The sequence below is a fragment of the Colletotrichum costaricense genome (genome assembly GCF_030867565.1).
Source record: "Colletotrichum costaricense strain IMI 309622 chromosome Unknown Scaffold_5.1, whole genome shotgun sequence".
Taxonomy (NCBI): Eukaryota; Fungi; Ascomycota; class Sordariomycetes; order Glomerellales; family Glomerellaceae; genus Colletotrichum; species Colletotrichum costaricense.
This window is the reverse complement of record NW_026848234.1, coordinates 470,269-490,064: the sequence shown is the minus strand read 5'-3', so window position 1 is coordinate 490,064 and position 19,796 is coordinate 470,269. Positions and strand designations below refer to the sequence as shown.

General features: G+C 49.8%; 7 protein-coding genes across 7 annotated transcripts; 4 read left to right on the top strand and 3 right to left on the bottom strand.

Annotated features, from left to right (window-relative positions):
* Positions 1-674: 674 nt before the first annotated feature.
* Positions 675-2,609, top strand: CCOS01_05278 (uncharacterized protein; the record flags this gene model as incomplete). Its single annotated transcript, XM_060453458.1, has 1 exon — positions 675-2,609. One exon carries the CDS (start codon positions 675-677, stop codon positions 2,607-2,609), a length of 1,935 nt encoding a protein of 644 aa, XP_060315230.1.
* Positions 2,610-3,413: 804 nt separating this feature from the next.
* Positions 3,414-6,187, top strand: CCOS01_05277 (uncharacterized protein; the record flags this gene model as incomplete). The annotated part of the gene is made up of 5 exons (XM_060453457.1): positions 3,414-3,834; positions 3,880-4,119; positions 5,102-5,194; positions 5,273-5,803; positions 5,880-6,187. 5 exons carry the CDS (start codon positions 3,414-3,416, stop codon positions 6,185-6,187), a joined length of 1,593 nt encoding a protein of 530 aa, XP_060315229.1.
* Positions 6,188-6,551: 364 nt separating this feature from the next.
* CCOS01_05276 (uncharacterized protein) lies at positions 6,552-8,655 on the bottom strand (the record flags this gene model as incomplete). Its single annotated transcript, XM_060453456.1, has 4 exons — positions 6,552-7,343; positions 7,501-7,769; positions 7,921-8,403; positions 8,559-8,655. 4 exons carry the CDS (start codon positions 8,653-8,655, stop codon positions 6,552-6,554), a joined length of 1,641 nt encoding a protein of 546 aa, XP_060315228.1.
* Positions 8,656-9,428: 773 nt separating this feature from the next.
* CCOS01_05275 (uncharacterized protein) lies at positions 9,429-10,699 on the bottom strand (the record flags this gene model as incomplete). Its single annotated transcript, XM_060453455.1, has 2 exons — positions 9,429-9,859; positions 9,961-10,699. The coding sequence occupies 2 exons, from the start codon at positions 10,697-10,699 to the stop codon at positions 9,429-9,431; spliced, it is 1,170 nt and encodes a 389-aa protein (XP_060315227.1).
* Positions 10,700-11,582: 883 nt separating this feature from the next.
* Positions 11,583-12,274, top strand: CCOS01_05274 (uncharacterized protein; the record flags this gene model as incomplete). Its single annotated transcript, XM_060453454.1, has 2 exons — positions 11,583-12,050; positions 12,122-12,274. The coding sequence occupies 2 exons, from the start codon at positions 11,583-11,585 to the stop codon at positions 12,272-12,274; spliced, it is 621 nt and encodes a 206-aa protein (XP_060315226.1).
* Positions 12,275-14,319: 2,045 nt separating this feature from the next.
* Positions 14,320-15,234, top strand: CCOS01_05273 (uncharacterized protein; the record flags this gene model as incomplete). Its single annotated transcript, XM_060453453.1, has 1 exon — positions 14,320-15,234. One exon carries the CDS (start codon positions 14,320-14,322, stop codon positions 15,232-15,234), a length of 915 nt encoding a protein of 304 aa, XP_060315225.1.
* An 835-nt stretch (positions 15,235-16,069) lies between these two features.
* Positions 16,070-18,754, bottom strand: CCOS01_05272 (uncharacterized protein; the record flags this gene model as incomplete). Its single annotated transcript, XM_060453452.1, has 1 exon — positions 16,070-18,754. The coding sequence occupies one exon, from the start codon at positions 18,752-18,754 to the stop codon at positions 16,070-16,072; it is 2,685 nt and encodes an 894-aa protein (XP_060315224.1).
* Positions 18,755-19,796: the final 1,042 nt, after the last annotated feature.

Genomic DNA, 19,796 nt, shown 5'->3' with positions numbered 1-19,796 from the left:
TATGTTCTGTGCATCCAACTTGTATCGGCTATACGTTGACGGTTTCGATCGGCAAGGGTCAGCTGTGTCGCAACACTTCTTCAATATGCATTGAATAAGCCGACTAACATTGCATCATTATCAATATGCTCATTTAGAATGAGACTGCTCAATGCAGTGATAAGCGAAATACCTGTAAAGTCAATCGTGTACTCGTTATGTACCGTGACGCGACTATGCTTCTTGAATGTGAGAAGCCTCAAAGATGTATCTCACTCCAATTTGGTCAGGACTGTCTTCTTCCTTCCTGCTTCTCATATGGAAACACTGCCCGACTGCGTTATTTGGGTTAAAGGAGTATTAATATCTGTTGTAAAATAACTTTGACGCTGTTGAACCTTGACAATCGTCGAAGCCCAGGGGTTCATCTTATCTTGCCTGGGCAACCCATGTCATGGCGCTATGGCGATCCTATCACACCACTGTCACCTGCCGGTTTTGGGGACTTTGCCCCACCGGACGTGCATCCCGCCGGTTGCCGGACTCCCGCTCTTCCATTACACTCTCTTAAACCACACCCATCCCACCCCTCGAATGTCGCCGTCACCAACTCTTTGCTCACTTTGTCTTTGTGGTAAGGCATTGAAGGTGTGTGCTTGGCCATCAAGTAGTCAAGAAAATTTCCTGACGAAGCAATGGGCACAATCAACAACCAGACCGGTGGCGGTTGGGGCTTGCTCAAGGGACTCCTCCTCCTCGGGTCCCTTGCATCCTGGGCTTGCGGAGAGCAGTTCCACGTCCAGCGCGCGGCGCAATACCAAGAGCTGGATGTGCGGAGCCCCAGAATCGGGCATGTCTTGGCTCACATGGATCGCATCGCATACGACGCAGATGTCACGCCTAGTGCGACCGCGCCGCCAGCCTCTACGAGAACACCACTGCTTGACACCTTTCAAGTGGCCGAGCCTGTCCTGGAGCCTACAGGGCAGGCAGTTACGGTCACGTTGATGGAGCACCAATTTGCCAACAGCTACGGTACACCTTTCGTTGGAGACTATTCGCCCCCAGACTTCGATTTTGATCACGTCGTGCTCAACTTCACCGTCGAGGTTAGGGGCAGGCAATTCGATCGCTGGGGCTCCGTGTACTTGGGCGATGTCAACATCTTCGCGACCTCCACCGCCGAGCCCACGTCATACGGCATCACCTGGACCTGGTTGAAGGATTCCACACCGTATCTGTCACTCTGGAAAGAGCCACAGACTCTCATATTCCAACTTGACAATGTCATTACAGACGTCTACACAGGCCTGCTCAACTCCACTCTCACGGCCACCTTCTTCAAGAGTCCCGTTCGGACCGGAGGACAAGCGCCAGCAGACCTCGTCCTGCCAGTTTCTGCCAACAAGAGTCCAGTCACTGCCAGCTTTTGGACGTACCCTGAAGAGAACGCCACTGCTTCTGTCCAATTCCCTCGTAACGTCAACCGGGCCGTCTTCTCGACGTCTGTCAAGGGACAAGGGAACGAGGAGTTTTGGTGGAGTAACGTCCCGCAGTCAGCCGTAGATGCTTTCGTGCCGGATGTGGGTAGCTATCCGGGATATTCGCCCTTCCGAGAGGTCCAGGTCCTGATCGACGGTCAATTGGCGGGTGTGCACTGGCCCTTCCCAGACATCTTCACAGGCGGCGTGGTGCCCCAACTCCATCGCCCGATTGTGGGTATCAACGCGTTCGACTTGCGGGATCACGAGATTGACATCACCCCGTGGCTGCCCCTTCTTTGTGACGGAAATTACCACACCATTGGCATCAAAGTTGTCGGGCTAGTGGATGACGGCAAGTCAAGCGCCAGCCTCACAAATACCACGGGTAGTAGTTGGTACCTTGTAGGCAAGGTCTTCCTATGGCTTGACGACGAAGGAAGCATCACGACGGGTGTCATTTCTAGGAAGACAAACCCTGAGCCCTCCATTGCATTCTCACAGACGCTCAAGCAAAACGCTACCGGCTTCAACTCGACCCTGGATTATTCCTTATCGGTGCAACGCGATTTCACGATCACCTCGTTCCTCACTACGCAGAAGGGCAACGGCACAGCAACTTGGAAGCAGAGCCTCTCATACTCCAACGTTGGAGGCCTGTACGCCAACGGTTACGGAGGCATCAATACGTTCTCGACCATTGGCGAGGAGACGTCAAAAGTTCCTGGATGGGACTACAAGACAACCTTTTCGTACCCGCTCTACTGCAACACAACCACCTCGTATCTCCCGGCAGGAAATTTGACTCTATGGGCACAGCTGGATCAAGGTCTCAAGCTTCACGTCCAGGGAAACACCGTCTACCCGACCGGCCTCGAAGCCTTTGAGGGTGAGGGATCGAAGTGGGTCGGCAGCGTCATTGATACGGACAGGAATGGAACCGCGAACTATTCCAGATACGCAGACAATACCGTTACCTCGGGAGCCGGGCGTACACACCAGATTTTCCATCTCAGGGGACTGGACAGTGATGGGACTTACGAGACGCCGGGGACGGAGCTCTACTTCCGGGATGTGACTGCGTACAACAACTCTGTGATAGCCGACAAAGAAGTCATTGCAGGCAAAGTTGTGACGGGGCGCGCTTAGGAGTGATCTCGGGGTTCATTCCACATCATATTCGAATTCGAAACACGTGTAATAATTCAAATAATATTGCTGGAAATAGGCTTGAACAAATATTGTAACCAGTGCACGGCTTGAGTTATGTATACTCATTGGAAGGGGTCTGGAATCCCTAAGAGTTTCTCAAGCATTGAAGGTATGGTGCACCGTCGTTATTGATGAGATTCTCAAAGTCAATTGTTCAAGCACATTAAATAGTCCCGCGTCATCCACGGGCCGCGCGGGAGAATCAGGTGCAACGGCTGTTATCACCCGGATTTTGGCACATTGTCTTGCAGACGAGACGAATTTGGCAGCAGCTAAAACCCGAAACTTAGCTAGCAAATCATTACAAAACATTACGCCTATGGTAGTATTATCAAGCAGTGGGCAAACACACTTTGATGGGAGCCTCGGTTGTGCCTCTTTGAGGTAATCGTTTATCTCCGCATTTTTCCAGAGATGGAACTCAATCGCAATTACCAACCAATCTTCTGGTCTTAGGTCTTAATACCCTCCGAAATCATGCCTTGCTAGACCTTTGAGGCTTTGCTTTCGACTCTATGGAAGGCTCGCAAGCACAACAGTTGAGCAACCAAAGGTAAGATCAAATGCAAGAAATCTCAACTGATGAAGGAAATCGGGTGTAGTACGAGACCTAGCGAGATGCCGCGTCAGCTCGGGATTTACATGTTACTTCTCACATCAACTTCAATCTTCATCATCTATCCTTCTTTTCATTGCCACAAGTCACCTAAAAAATAAAAAAAACTTCTCACAACTTACAAGATGTCTTACACTAAGGCCAATCACAACGCCAGCTACCCGGCCATATCTGCATCTAATCCCGCCAACTCCACTGCGGGTAAAGTCGTCCTCATCACCGGAGCTGGATCAGGCATCGGACAGGCAGCGGCCACCTCCTTTGCCCCCGCCAGTGCCAAGGCCCTGATTCTCATCGGCCGCCGCACGGAACCCCTGACGAAGACAGCAGCAATCATCTCTCAAAAGGGCCCTGACGTGCAAGTTCGCCTTCACGGAGCCGACATCAACGATGTCAAGACCTTGAAGTCTGTCATGGCTGAGACTGTGTCTACCTTTGGACAAATTGGCATCGTCATTCACGCCGCTGGCATGCTCCTGGCTCTCGGCCCAATCTCGACAATGCCTGTCGAAGAACTTTGGAAAGCGCTGGAAGTCAAAATCAAGGGTACTTTGAACGTGACGCAGTCTCTATGAGCAATTGGTACCTCAGAGAAGAGTGCCGGTTCGAAACCTGTTCTGGTCAGCCTCAACACCGCAGGCATTCTTATGCCTCCTATCCCTGGAATGGGCGGTTATATCGTCAGTAAGGCGGTTCTGCCGAAGTTGGTGGAGTATCTGGCTGCCGAAAATCCCGACAAACTAAGAATTGTGACTATTCACCCCAGTCTCATCCGAACGCCGATGGCGGTGGAACTTGAGGAGGCGGCATTGAAGTTCCCTTACGATGATGGTATGCTCTCTTCTATACTCTCACCTCTTCCATGATCCCTCAACAGTAGAGATGTTGTAGCCTATCTTTTGATTGCTTACTCGATTTGGTCTCTCTCCCTGTAACCTACCTCGTCTGGGTCGCCAGCCCCGAGGCATCTTTCCTGAATGGCAAGTTTGTGTTCGTGAACTAGGATGTGGAGGAGCTTAGATCAACTTCGCCTTTGCTACTATCGACCCATCCAGCTTCAGGGTTCAGCCAGCGTCACCGACGGACGTGGGCCTCTACAGACGTCTTATGCACTTGAAGAAAAAAGATCCGGGCCTGAAGGTTTTTATCGCTATTGGTGGCTGGACATTCAACGATCCAGGCCCCACGGCCAGGACCTTTTCTGATTTGGCCGCATCTGTCACGAAACAAAGGCTTTCATCGATTCTCTCATTTAGTTCATGTCTACCTATGGATTTGACGGCGTTGATCTGGACTGGGAGTATGCTGTGGCCGAAGATCGATCAGGAAGGGGCGTTGACTATGTGAATTTCCCCAAGTTCATGAGCCGACTAAAGGCGTCCTTTAATTCAGGTCAAAAGGGGATTTCTATTACACTCCCGGCATCTTTCTGGTATCTTCAGCATTTTGATATTATAGCACTGGCTCAAACAGCGCACTGGTTCAACATTATGTCCTGCGACCTACACGGAGCTTGGGACAAGAACACCACCTGGGTGCCTGTCTGAATGCGCGTAGCAACCTTACCGAAGTCGATCTGGCCCTCGATCTTCTTTGGCGCAACAATATCAACCCCAGTCAGGTCGTCATGGGCCTTGGATTCTATGGGCGAATCTTCACTACCACTAGCCCGTCTTGCCTCGAACCAGGTTGCACATACGAATCCGGGGCACAAAAGGGCAAATGCAGCCGAGAAGTGGGTGTTTTGCTCAACTCCGAGATCGACGACCTTGTCAATCAACACAACATAAAGCCAAAACTGTACAAGAAAAAGAGGCCGTGAAAGTAGCTGCTTGGGGCAATTCGGCCCAGTGTGTGGCCTGCGATGACGAAGAGACCTTCCAACTCAAGTCCGAGTACGCTCAGAGTATGTGCCTAGGCGGCTTGATGGTTTGGGCAATCAGTCACGATACGAAAGATTAAGTACAACAAAGCGCTGAAAAAGGTGGCGAACCGCAAGATCCCCTACTGCTCGTGAACGTGGGTATGAAAGATGACCTGATCGAGTTCGTCGACATTCCCAACGAACAATGCAGGTGGACCAACTGCAACGTTGGCTGTGCTCCTGGATGGGCGATTGTACCGCGCAGCGACCCAGGGGCGCGAGGCAAAGAGTACATATTCGATCAGACGGGCTGCGATGGTACGGCCTTCCATACTTTCTGCTGTCCAGCGACTTGGAAGCAGCCAAAGTGCGGTTGGTACACGCACAACAACGGGAAATGCACCGGCAGCTACCCTAATAACATGGTCCTCATTGGTTCGAAAAAGAAGTATTGCAACAATGGGCAGTTCCAAGCAGCTTGCTGTACAAAAGATACTCAACGCATCAAGCTGTATACGCTCTATGAACTAGGCGCGTTTTCGAAATGCGACGATCAAGCAAGCTGTCCTGCTCAGAGCGGCGACCAGTCAATGAAGACTTTATTGGCTTCATCGTCTATTGGTATAGGTGGCGCCGAAGTTTGCAAGAAGCGTGAGTACCAAATTCCTATCAAGCCGAAGCCTTCAGTAGTAAGTAGGATCTTGATCTGACTATAGTGTTTCCAAAGTCTTGCGTGGAGGCCGCATGGTTGCCAGTGGCGAGCACAAGCTGTGCTGCAACACAAGCAATAAGAAGATGACCTTCTCCGATTGTGAGTGGTATTCCAATACGGGCTCTGGTCCTGCTATCAGCCGCGAGGACTTTTGCGCAGCGAATTGCCCAAATGATCGCGTCCGCGTGGCCATGGACCTGAGAGCCCTGGGGTGCTCTGGTGGCGGCAAGGAAAGATGCTGTATCCCTAACTACTACGAAACCGTTGAAGTAGAAAACGAAAAGCCGGGCGTATGGAGGGACTCTTTGAAGGTGAGGTATTGAGTTGGTATTAAAACTGGGTAAATAATTGAAGAAAAAGACTAGGAGTCATGAATTAATATTTGAGTATAGACGCAAATATAGCATTTATTAGCTAGACTTACTTAACTGTATTTCAGACCTATCATGGTATTACCAGGAACATTCCAAAGCCTTTGCCGCTAACACATTTCCCAGAGTTATTATCTATTCGCGATTCAACCCTTATACTTACTTTGTACTCACCCACATCGCCCGTCCTTACGGCGGTAGGTGATCCGGCCGCACTTGAACGCCGTAGTAGCTCTTGACTTCAGAGGGTTGTAACCAATATGCCCTCAAAAGAATGAAGATACAGACTCCCGAAGTAAAATTTCGTGATGTTTCCTCAGAATAGGGCAACCTCGACATTCCGCCTTCTTGCTTGCTCATCAATATCATACGCATCATCTCCTGAGTTCCAAGCTTCATCTAGCATCTCGGTAATGTTACGCGCATTCGCTGTCTTGCCGTATGGTTGATATTTCTCTGTTACTCGCCGGAGTGATTCCATCCAGGTGGGCTGGCGAAGCAAGATAGCCACTTCAAGCCGCGCAGCCACATAGGGATAGAGCAGTGCATTAGTCGTGAGAAGCTGTGAATATTCAGGCCGGCTGGTCGCATCACAGAGCGCGTCCATGGACGCGACTAAGCGGCCTAATAGTACCTCGGCAGAAGGAGTGGCAGGGCATGATGTTGATGCAGCTGCCGTAATGCCTGTGTTTGCACGGATGCGTAGTCGTCGACCAGTCAGAATACCTGCTAGACGGTACGCCTCCCACAGATGGATCTGCGGTATCTCCCCCGTTTCTCCAAACCATTGCAAGAAATATGTGTCAGAATCTTCGTCCTGAATATTCGCAAAAATATCGAGCAAGGATCTTGGGAGGCTTGAAACAGATTGAATGCCGCCCCTTTTCATACCTATTGATCCTTGTGCAACCCGCAATCTTTTCCAGATTCCCAACGACAAAGTTGAGCGACCACGAACAAAGGTCGGCATGTCCATGAGACCCATTAGCTCTAAGGCAAACCGCGCTTCAGGTTCGGATAGAACAGGTGAGTTGTGGAGGTCTTTGTTGAGACCGTAGACTGTTGTCATGAGCTCGAGGTGGATGGACCAAGGAGCACTCTGAAATAGCTGTGTTCATCAAGGATTAGTGTTTCAGTCTGATAGACATAAGCTTTTCCAAGACATCAATCGTCGGATATAAAGCTCAGGAGACGAGACATAAAAGATTTCATGCATCACGGTAAGGCACTGTAGTGTAATATTGACGGCTTGCAAGATAACTCACATTCAGGGTGCAGATGAAAAGCCCAGCGTACATTGCGCCAAGATCAACACTCCCATTGAATGATTCCAATTGGTTGCGGAAGAGCGAAAGGCCTCGAAGGTAGTACTCTTCGAAAAGTTGTGAAGGATCATCTGGGTTTGAGATGTAGAGGTGAGTGGCCAGCAAAATAGCACAGAGTGCTTCAGATCTCTCTGCTAGCTGTCGAAGCTTCGATCTGAATAAGCCATCCCGTCGACTTGAATGAAGCATAAAGACAGTAGTCTCATTGACTAAAGTAGGATACTGTCAGTGGCTAGCACAGCGTAGGGTATGAAGTTCAGATTTGAAGCATGGAGTAAGGTATTCAATTTTGGCATGCCACCAGACCCGTAAGAGATTTTCACAGGTATGATAAGTCGCGCCTATGATCATTTCACTCACATTCTTCCAAAAGACGCCTGTCTTGCTCTGTACGGCCCAGCCAGGTTGTCTCGGGTGGCGCCGCGCCGAACCCAGCCGCGGCTGTGAGTGCTGTTGATGGAACTGCAACAGCATTTGGATTGAGCTGTTTCAGAGTCCTAGACGAGCCTTCTCCTGTAAGGCTGTCAATTTCTCTTGCTTTTTCATCGAGCTTAGATTTCTTCTTGCGCTTGGCGGGCGGAGGCGCTTCGATTTCGACAGGTACGAGCGCTCCAGCAAAGCGCCCCCTCGAGGCAATACCCGAACCCCATCGAAGGACAGTCTGGTATCCTTCGCATTCGACACCTTGACCTATACACTGTAAACATTCGGGCCGGCCCTCGTCGCATTTGCGGTGGCGGCGTTTGCAGTTCAAACAGCCGCTCCGCGTTCTCGACATGGCCGGTGCAGTTGAGCTGCCATCGATGTTTCTCGATTCTAAGCTGCTTCGACGTGTACTCTCGGCTGAACGGGAGGCTCAGCTAACTCAACGCAGTTCGCGATCGTGGAATGACTTTAGTGCATGGATGAATGACGATACTCCTGTTCGATACTCTTCCCGCCTGGGGCTCCGGTATTTGGAGAGATAAAAATACTTCCACTACCGAAACTTAACATACGTTGGCTGGTAGTCAACCCACTCCAGTGGCTATGCTGACTCAGTGAGGCCTGTTCATCCCGTCGGCTGTGGCACGGTCGTCCGCCGAATTCGGGCATTATTGACGCCCGATTAGCGCTCACCGCAGCAGCCCTAAATGCAAGCCTGGCCACCAGGGATCTTTCGGGAGTTGTTCCGGTTCTGAAAAGGGGGCTGGAAGGTCACACCACGCCTTGTCAACGAAGTCTAACCCTCTGAGACTTACGGAAGAGCTCATGGTGAATGTTGAAATAATCTTTGCATATACTTGTTTGATCGTGCTAGGATTGCACAGAATGCTTTGCAACCGCTCATTACCCGTGATCCCTTGCCACAGTATTGCGACTGTACACCCCCAGATCCTGTAACCAAGTCATTCCAATGACTCTCTCATGCTTTTGGCGTCAACATCAGACGCCAGGATGTCGATGATGTCTTTTTCATTTTTTTCAGCAAAGTAACCTCGCACAGCTTTGGGGGGAGGTGAATGAGAGTCATTGGTGTGAAAGGAAAGTTTGTGAGGTAGATTCTGAAATAGCCCGAGAAAGTCAAAGGAACAGCTAGTCAACAAACTTGCTAACCCCCCAAGCTACGTTACCCAGTCGGGAAAAAGTCTTGGATACAACAAGACTGAGCAACGATGCACATCAAATTTTTTTTCAATCAAGATGTTTTCAGCTGTTGAAGAGCTGCATTACCTCCTCTCATTCATTGGGTTGCTGCTATCTCAAATTTTAATTATTCAAGCATTGTCTCTTGGAAGAGAATCCGCGGTGAGATGATCGCACTGGCTAGACGGCATTTTTCATGTTTTGCATTCTTTTTGTCTATTCCATTTTATATGCAACCGTAGTCAAATAAGCAGCTTCTGTATCTGTCTATCCAGTTGTTTCCGATGTGCTTCCCCTACAGGGCTCGGCACGTCTGCCAAAATATTCTTGATCCTTTCCATCAAAAACCCCCTGGGATTACACTCGCTGTGATCGACGCCGCCCTTATCCGACGGCCGCCCAATATCGTGGATCACCAGGTTCATCAGCGTCGAGTATAGCGTCAATACGCTCTCGTCGATGTCGTCGGCCTCTGGAATCGGCCATAGACTTGCCCTCATGAGACAAAAGGTCATGCTGCCAAGTATCATGCTCTCGCACCGGTGTGGCCCCATGTATGACGCATGTCTACACCACCGAGGCCCTTCATCTACGCTCACAAGCTTCTCTGCCAGAGTGCTGAAGACGTCCATGATGGACTGGATTGTCTGCGTCCTGATGGCAGCGATTCGTTCTATGGAATAGGTGTCAGTGAAGAGGTTCTCATAAAAACTTGAGATCTAAAGAGAAAAAAGGCAAGTAGGATTGCTACAGTGAACGGGGAAAGAGACTCACCGATGACGTCCGGCGGCATACTCAAATCGCCAAGCCCGCTCTCGTCACCGAACAAATTACCACTACTCTCCATTACCATTCGCCGTGCTGTCGACTCAAAGAGCTGTTTATGGCCCAACTCCCACGAAATCCACAGTAATTTGGGCATCAAAAGCTCTCCCTCGGGTCCGGCGATGCTACTACTAGTCGTTTCTGGTGACTCTGCGATGCCCGAAACCCACGTCTGTAGCCAAGGCGACAATACGGGAGTTGCATCATAGTAGTGCGTCAGTACCGTCAACTCGTAAAGCTTAGCAATCGACAAGGCTCGCGGTATTCTCTGGAACTGGCTGTGAGCGATGCTCGCGAGGAGGTCAAAAGAATCGGGCCTGTCGTCGCGAAGGTGGACGATCCAATCTTTTGCCGGCGATGTCGTCGTTCCGTTGATTCCGGATGATGAAAGGCTGATGAGATCGGAGCTCGGTGCTGTCGGTTTAGACTCGGCAAAGCTGCCGTGTAGCATGCGGTCAAAGACGGGGGAGATGCGTGCCATCGTCCGGGAACAGACGCGGAAGCTCCGGGCAGGGGTGTTGTCGACTGCCGTTCCGACGACGAAGACAACGTCCCCCCTTTGATCCATTTCTGTGAGAGCGGGAACGCTGGGTTCCTGAATGGGAGACATGGTTTTGCGGACTGAGTTGTTGGGGGTGGAAAGAGAGAAATAATGAAAGAGTGGCTTCTCTGCCCGTTGGCGAGTCATACTCTAATGATACTAGACCGCTGGAAACAAACACCTCGTTCGACGTTATATCTGTTGAGGCTCTGAAGAAAACATGGCCTGGCTACTGGACCATTTCCCGTATCTTCTCAGCCTTATTGCTATATAAAGCGCTCCGGTCCGTATGCATTGAACAGAAATTGATCTTGCCCCGTGGCGCAGGGCTCTTTTCAGAGCAATTGCGCCACTCTTGGCCAGGAGCTCAAGGCTAGAGGGGGCTCATCCGTTCTTTATTCTAGTGGACCCGATCGGACGGGTCAGTCAATCGGAAATGTCACCGGGTGGTTCAAGGGGCTACTCGGAGGGCGCGGGCGCCGAGCTTTCGGCAGCGTCCCGGTGAATACCAAGACCCGATCGCTTCTGCCCTGGAACCCGATTGAAACAAGCGGATTTTGTCCATTACTCAGACTCGCTGCTTAATACCATTGGTTTCCGTCCCCCCCCCCCCCCCCCGAATTGTTGCACATGCAATTGCTCCATACTCAGCGGGAAAAGCAAACTTTCCTGTCAGGAAGTCCGGAGGACCAGAAATCTGTTTATGGAGATAATAGTGCTTCATCGCTTGCTCGTGAACATATATTGTGAGCACAGCTCAAGTTGAGATGCTAGCCATGGAGAAGATTCGCAACTCAAATTCGCCACCCAAGCCACAAGATGCACCTTGATGTGGAGAGCCCATCTAGGTTCCTGCGAAAACTTTTGATGCTATTCATGAGCCACTGGTATCTCCGCTATGTCTCGATCAATCACTATGAACTGAACCAAAGATCTGACCAGACTTAACACAATTATCAGGACCATTTCTGCAGTTCTCTCACAGTAGCATTGTCTCCATCATCATCACTCCGCTTGACGCTACGCTACGATGTGCCTTGGAATCAGCACTATTATCAGGGCTTGGAGGGAACGGGGCCTTGACAAGAACGAGGACATCAAAGAAAATCAGGATCTATATGATTTGGGCAAGAAGATCGTCAGTAGAGAACCAAGCGCAGCAGAGGAAATGCGCATGCCATGCGTACCCGACTCAGGATCTGAAAACATAGACGAAGACACAAGGGATGAAGGCCTCGTGGACACGGACTGGGAAACGATCAACAGTGATTCTGACACCGGCGACGGGGCTTATACCTGCAAAATTACCGGCCAAAACACCATCTACAGCACGAGTGGAGTGGAAGTTTTGATGCCAGATCTGCCCAGCAGAATTTACAGCTGGGAAGTCAAACTCATTGCCAACTTACGGCAAAGCCGATTCATTGCTTTGCCGGACGAGATTTTGCTACAAATCATGCACGAGTCCGAGCTCAGCGACCTCTACATGCTGCGACAAGTATCATGGACTTTTTGGCGCTTATATCAAGACCGTACGTTCAACAAACTACATTCCTCGAATATATCAAGCTCCCCGAGTGGCTTGACGATGGACGAGTCCGTGGTGAGGGCTGCGAAGGAGCAGGCATTCTGTCAGGCTTGCCGTACATCAAGGGAGTCGGCAGATTTCAGAAAGCGTCTGTCGAAGCTGGAGGACAGCCTGTTCTGCTCGTACTGCGCTAGAGACCACCCGAGACTTCAATTTTCAAGTCTGTGGCGGCAAAGCCTTGGCCATCAGCGTTTTTGCCGGCTTTCCGAGGGTTCCATTCAGCTATGTGCCCATATCTCAGTACCCCTTGTCAACTTGGGACGAGATTTACATTTAGCCACACTCGATTGGCTTCGCTCCGGAGTGAGAAAGAATTTACCCTCGCCACGTGGATGGTGTCTGGAAGAGTGCTCAGTTTGCAAAGAGATTGGCGAGGGGCTTTTGATCCAGAAAATGAAGCCGCCTTCGATTCGTGGAGAGATCAGGACATTCAATACGAATCGCGGAGCAAAGTCCTTGATTAGGTTCTATACCGTATCTTGGAAGTTTCCCGTGATGCCAGTATCAGACGACCAGCCATTTGACGACACCATTCTAGAAACCAAGTTCAAAGAGCTTCAAGGAAGGTTTGGACGCTTGCTTTGTCCACACAGAACTTTCAAGCAGCTGATGGAGCCCCTCGATCCTGATTCTGAACTCAACATCTTGGAAGGTCGCCCAAGCCCACCATTAGGCGTAAGGAGTGCCTTCTCGTGGGCATTTAGCCGATCCCAGTCGCGAGATTCTAGGATTGCCGCAAGGGGTCCGTGGTACGCAAGGTCATCATCGTCGCATAACGGTCGGGCTCACTCAACACAATGTCCTATTTGTCATGCGCGCTTTGATTGGAGCTTAGAGGGAGGTTCCATCCACTTGACGAGAAGCGGCGGGGAGTTCACTCCCAAAGTCAACGAGGTTTACGGTTGGAAGGATGAGCCCTACGGTCTGAATGGTATACTCGCTTCGGAACTAACTTCCTATGGAGTAGTCAGCGATAGTGAGGCTAAACACATACTTTGGTGCGATAGAAAAGACTGTAGGAACGGAGGGGACATGAACTACTATTCACGACAGCTTCAGAAGTATAGAGTATAGTACCATATTTCTTACTAAATATATTGAAAGCGTGTAGGGTATAAGGGACTCATGCGGTGTAGTGCTTTAAAGGAACTACTAATACCTATAAAAGTAACACAAGATGCCTCCTTCGATCGGCTTAATACGGCCTTAATTAGAGGAGTTACTATTTACGAATTAGGTATAGTATTAACTAAATTAAAAAAAAAATAAACTTCCTTAATCGTTTTATATTATTACGTTTGAAAATAAATTATTCAAAAAGCTCTAGTTCGATTTTAAAAAAGTATATATTTAATTAAAATAAAAATCCGTATTACTAAATCGTTTATTTCTAATCGTGGCCCTTCTTTTTATATTTTATTTTCATTAGCCCTCTTATTATTATTTTTTATTTGATTAGTATTACTAATATTGGAAATATATTGAAAATACACTAATATAAAGACATTATAAAGAAACATTGAGAATGTCTTAACGTAGAGAAATTATAGAGAAATGTTGATTCGCTTTCTAATTCCTTAATTATTATCAAGATCTACGTCTATACACCCTTATAGTCTGTTTAAAAAACAGAAATAGAGGGCTTGTTCAAGATAAGCACGGCAAACATAGTCTCAAACACCAAGAAGAGAAGAGGTAATTGCATGTGTCAATTGGAAGCTGCTTCACTCCTGTACGTGAATCTATTCCTAAGTTCTCCTTTCCCCGTTCTTTATCACCGCGTGCGTTGCCTTGACGGGCCTTGTATTGAACTCATCCCAAATCCTGTCCCATTCTCTTCTCGACGACTTTCTCGTCGATCGCGGCCTTTAACTCAGGCACCGACATACCAAGGTAGTCAGCGGCGTCTTCCAAGTTCACGTTGGCCTCAATCCAAGTTGACAAGTCACTATCCTTGGTGCCGTATAGGGTGTCCCATCCATGCTTCGCGCCAAACAAGGCAGCACCAACGATGCTTCCAACGGTTTCGCCTGGGTTGCGGTCATCGGCGCGAGTAAGCAGAGCCTTCTCTTGGGCGCATTTGAATCCCTTGGGCGCGGCGGCGTCGTTGGTCGGAGTAAAGCGGGCGGTGTCAATAGAGAGACCCAAGATCCCCAAAATCTAAAAGTTCAGTGAAGCCATGACCACCACTTTCATCGAATTCCCCGATGCTTACAAGCTCCTCAAAGAAGCATTGGACGCTGCTTTGCCCGATGTCGCCATCAGTGGTTCGGAGATTGCCCTTCGCTTGATTAACGAAGCCGAGACGGAGACCCGTGGTTCCACCGCTAAAAAGCATACCGCTATCGACATCTCAGATGACGAGGAGCCTGACGAGACCCCTACCAAGCGAGCCCGCCGAATTCTGTTCAAGGACGAAATCGCCGCCCGCGCCGCGTCCGCGAACGCTCGCGCGTCGTCCTCCGCCGCGAAGACTCCGACCAACACCGGCATTATCTTCGCCGCCTCCCAGAGCAAGATCGACCGCCTGACGATCGACAGGACTTACTACAAGTACCTTTCAGAGAAGATGCACTCGATTTTGCCAGAGGTCGGTCCGTTTGAAGTCATCAATTGGGGCTCTGGCCTCCATGCCTTCATTTACGAGAATGAGGGATTCATCGATGTCCCACGCGTTGTCGCCGTGATCCGGGCTATTGTCGGCGCGTTGATCGAGAACGACGAACCCATGGGTCGTCTCCCCCTCAACCAAATCTCGTACAATCTCAAGATTGCGGTTGTCACCGGAATCTTCACGAAGTCCGACTCGACCGCCCGCAAAGGTTGGGCCACGGTTCACGAGAACCAGCTTGTTGACGCAATCAAGTCGCGCAGCGCTGACGACATTTGCCTCACTGCGGGTGCCGCCTACATGTACGCACAGGAGCACAGCTACGCCCAGCTCTTTGCTCTGGGAAAAGACGGACTCGTGGAGTACATCAACAACCAGAATATCACCCTCGCGCACATCGGCGCGATCCTCAACGTCGCCAACATTGACGGCTTCGACGACGCCGCTGAGGCAGTACAGACAGTCAACTTGTGCCTTGGCTAAACGCGCGCTGAAATGAGGTGGGATGGTGACGGAGGAACAGGAATGGCTATTGCTAGGAACCGACCATACCAAGTGGCAGGCAGGTCGAGAATACAGGTTTTCGGTTGATCATGCACTTTGTTCTCTTTGTGATTTCTATGATTTGCTACTCGTGATCTATTAAGTGTCTTGACATGCTTCTCAACGATTTTAGGAAATCATTAGAAGGGATATACATACCTATATCGCGGTGGCCTTGCGGAGATATATTTGACCAGTCTTCACTATAGTCGCTATAGATTTCGTGGGCGAAATAGTTTATACTTACGGGAGGTAATTATTGGAACTTACCCATAATAACCTCGAGATTTCACAAGGATTTCTCAGTAAAAATAAATCAAAATAATAATAATGTTATAACAATAATAATAATTATACTCATAATTGTAATAATAATCATTATTAAAAACTTATAGTAAAAAAGAATAGGTTTACTTAAAGTTATTATTTAAATAAGTTCTTAATTTATAATAAATATAAATAAATATTAAGTTAAGTAGTTATTCGAGTACTAATTTAACAATTAATAAGTCTATTTAAATTCTAGTAGTGCATTAATTTACTAAATAGAACAAGACTTAATAGATTAAGAATAAATATAAAAAGAAAACTATAAAATATGTTTATTATAAATTATTTATTATAAATTAGTATAATAACTTATAGCCTTAATCTTTTTTATAGAGCGGTTATTTATTTAATTATTTATTAACAAATTTAAGAAGTAAATTAAGGATAACTATGTTAATTTACTTAATAAGATAAGAAGTATCAAGTACTATTTGGAAATGTTCTCTTAAGCTCTATCTACTTCTTTGCTCGCTAGGGTGGACTTTAACAAGCCGCCTGCCTTTAGTGACCACCACAACGCAAGTTCTTTTCCAGGCGTACGATCACGGTGCCGAAACGTCCTACCTCCAGCTTGCTGCGGTACAAATTCCAGTGTTTTTCCCTTCGAGAACTGTTTGATGTGTTCTACGCATCGATCTATCGACTTCTCAAGACACTTGGTGTACAACGTATCCTCGTTATCTTCGGGGTCAATGTCCGGAAACACCCTGTCGAGCACATCACCCCCATCAAGCTCTGGCGTCAGCTGATGCAGGGTCGACGCAACCTTGTCTACAGCCCCATCATACAATGCAAAGAAGACGCAGTGGTTGCCCTTGTACTCCGGCAAGTGGCCAGTGTGCATGTTGATCATCAGTCCCGCGCGTGCCATCAACTTCTTGCCAATGTACTTGGTCCCCGAGACAATAGTCAGTTCCGGCTGCCACTTCTCGGTAGCATCCCATACTGCGCGGCAGTTGACGCTATCAACCACCAGATCTGGCGCGGGCGAAACGTGGTCTGATGGCACAAGTTTGTCAAAGTGCGCCGCGCGTCGGACATCGTGACCGAAGAAGCCGCGTCTGAGGCCGTGGTACTGTTGCCAGCAAGCGTCGACAACACGGCCCTTGTTCATCAGCTGCCGTACTTGACCGTCGCTAGTCTCTTGAACACAACGGTAGCCAGGGAAGGCCTGGTCTAGGCGGTATCGCAGGTAGCGGTGCTGAGGACCGTCCGAGCAAACCAGGAGCAGCCTCAGCGGGGTCTTCAGAGCCTCGTTCGTTGCCAAGGCCGGGCTCGGGCTCGGGGTCCGAGATCTGTAGTTGATTGCGGGAGGCAATTTGCCACGATCTGGGTGGAAGAGAATGTGGACAGGATCATGCTCGCCCGAAAATGATCGTAGAATTGCGCGGGCCATGCCGGGCGCCTGAGCAAAGCCTCCCGTGTTGTTGCCACCGGTGATGATGAGCTGACCGCCGCCTGCTGTAGGGATTCTCTCAAAGACTCCGAGACCAGTAGGCGTGAACGGGCGGACACAGTACTTGCGATGTCCCCCAGGGTACATGGCATTCGGGCCACGGCTTTTTGCGACTGCATACCCTTCCGGGAAATAGATGCGCGCAACCTCTTCCAGCTCATCGTAGAGAGCCTTCATCTCGGGAGAGTCTGGGTTTGGACGGCCCAGGCCGACGTAGCCGTATGCGCCGCCAAAGACAAGGATATCTTCCCCAGTCTCGCGGTCTTTTGCCACAGTGATGTTAATATCCTCGACTTTGTGTCCCCTTCTATGGATTTTCATCGAGTTGCGCATCTTTGGGTCCAGGTTGGGTATCTGCAGCCAGATACCTAGGACCCCCTGGATGAGATTTTCGCTGGCCGTTCCCTGGAGCAGTGCGCTTCCGGTCGTACCAGGACTCAAAATGAAGTGATCAGCCTTCAAGTCGCCGTTCTCTGATTTCAAAACCGTCACCTCACCGGCAGAGTTGCGCTGGATGGCCTGGACCTCGCAGTCCCAAATGAACTCAGCGCCGAGGTTGGAGATGGAATCGATCAACTTGCCCACGAATAAGTGAATGTTCACCGTAAAACCATCCACGATGATGCCTCCAGCAAGATGGTCTGCGGCAGCAGCGGGGCGGAAGACAGGATATGTCTCCAAGAATTTCTGGGGAGATGGTGCCTCCAGAAGAGCCCCAAGGTTTTGGTTGAGCCCAACCGATGCTTCCAAGGCCACATCCTCGACGTACAGGCGTATGATGTCTTCGTGAAGCCCGACATCCTCGAAGAGCTGAGGCTCGTTCTTCATCAGCTCCCTCCAGAGCTTTCCTGATTCAACGTTGACCTCATGGATGTTTTTCTTGAAGTGTGCCGCCATCCAGCCTGGAACACGCTCGAAAGCACTGACCCAGTCATTCTCTGCGGCGTTGAAATCCTCAGGAGACTTAACACTCCATCCACCTCCGCGAACGGTCTTACGGAAGATAGACTGCATGTCTTGGTAGATCTCGCTGTCCTGCTCGTTGTAGTTGTCCGCCTCGGTGTTTGTGAACATGCGGGCATTGTGGCCGCCGCTCGTGACTCCCAGCGCGGTCCAGTCTTTGAGCTGGCAAGCCCGAGGGTCGGGACCTTGGTCGACGACGCGAACTTTGTAACCGCGCTTGGCAAGGAGATGAGCGGCGATGAGGTTCATGATGCCGGCGCCGATCAGCAAAACGTTGATTTCGCTAGGTGAAGACCCCTTGGTCTCGATGTTGTCGTTGACGCGTTGAGTATCAGCTTCGGCACGGGCCCTGGCGTAAAGCATCTCTGCTTCACGAAGGACAGCTTCTTCCCAATCCTTCTTTGAGAGACCATCCACGTGCTCAGGGAAGGCGGCGATGTGGTACAAGCGGCCCCTAGCATGGTGTCTCAAACGAGTGATAGCTTCAACATCTCTCACGAGCAAGGACTTGGGGCTATGGCTAGACTGCTCCAACCACTGATCCATCAGATCACCAGTGACTTCTGGGCCGTCGCAGATCCATACATCCACCTCATTTTGGTTGGACAAAGGGGCGAAAAGATCAGACTGGGGATCGTGTAAGCTGATGTAAGTGGACTTTTTCCTCCCGCCACGAATGGAAAGAATGGTTGTGGTAACAAGAAACCGCATGATGATTTTTGCCTTCTCTCCGAACAAAAGCAGACTGAAGAAAAGGATCAAAGAAAGAAAGGAGGAGAGTTCGTGCTCAACTGATTTGCTTAATTCAGCAGAACCCAAGCACTGGCATCCGGACCTACCTCTTTATAGACAGTCCACGAAGCAACTACGGCAGACAGCCTTGCCACAGAAAATCGTCGGGAGAACTCTTCGAAGCTTCCCAACACGTTCCGAATCACGACTTGGGTGCCTAGAGCGAGGGGAGGCTGTAGATGCACGACGTGGGGGACAAGTCGTCTCGTCAAATTTTCACATCACCCTTGAGATGACTGCAGCACCGCAGTCAAAGCACATGCAGATGTACGGTGCCACCCTGAACTCGCGGCAAGGAATCCCAAGACATGTCGTGAGATGGTCTTGTGGCCCCTTCCAGATGTTGTGTCCTGCGGCGGATTTCCACCGACTTGCCGCTCGGCCTGACGAATCAAGTCTCGGGACTTGAGTGACTGCGACTCGACGATTATCATTTGTGGCCGAGTCAAAGTTAGCTAGAAGAATCCAACCGCTCTTCCCGAACCGTCACCTCCGTCAGCAGCTCGTTCAGTCGGACTGCTGTAACTAATGAATTGGATTGAGACATGCTTGAGGTTGAAGTCCTACCGAGGCTTGGTGCGCGTGTAACAAAACTTTACCCTACTAGCACCTATAGTAATTGTCAATCGTTCGGGGCAATTCGATGCTGTGTCGGAGTCTAGCCTCTAGGACTAGACATAAACCCTCCGAAGAACCGACAAGGGCTCATGTGTGGACTGCTTGTTGCTGCCTAGACGACGTCGAAATAGGTATAGTGGATCAAGGGGATACAAAACATTCCCCTCATTTGTAATTCGCCTTGCTGCGGCAGAATTTTCAAGACATCCGTAGGGCAGAAACACGGTCAGACGTCCACGGCGAAGATGCATAGTTCGCAAGGTTGGCAAACCAAATGTCCAATTGACTCTGAGCGAGGCTTGAGAACACAAAGCGTCCCCGGCGGAGCTCGGGGACTCCAGCT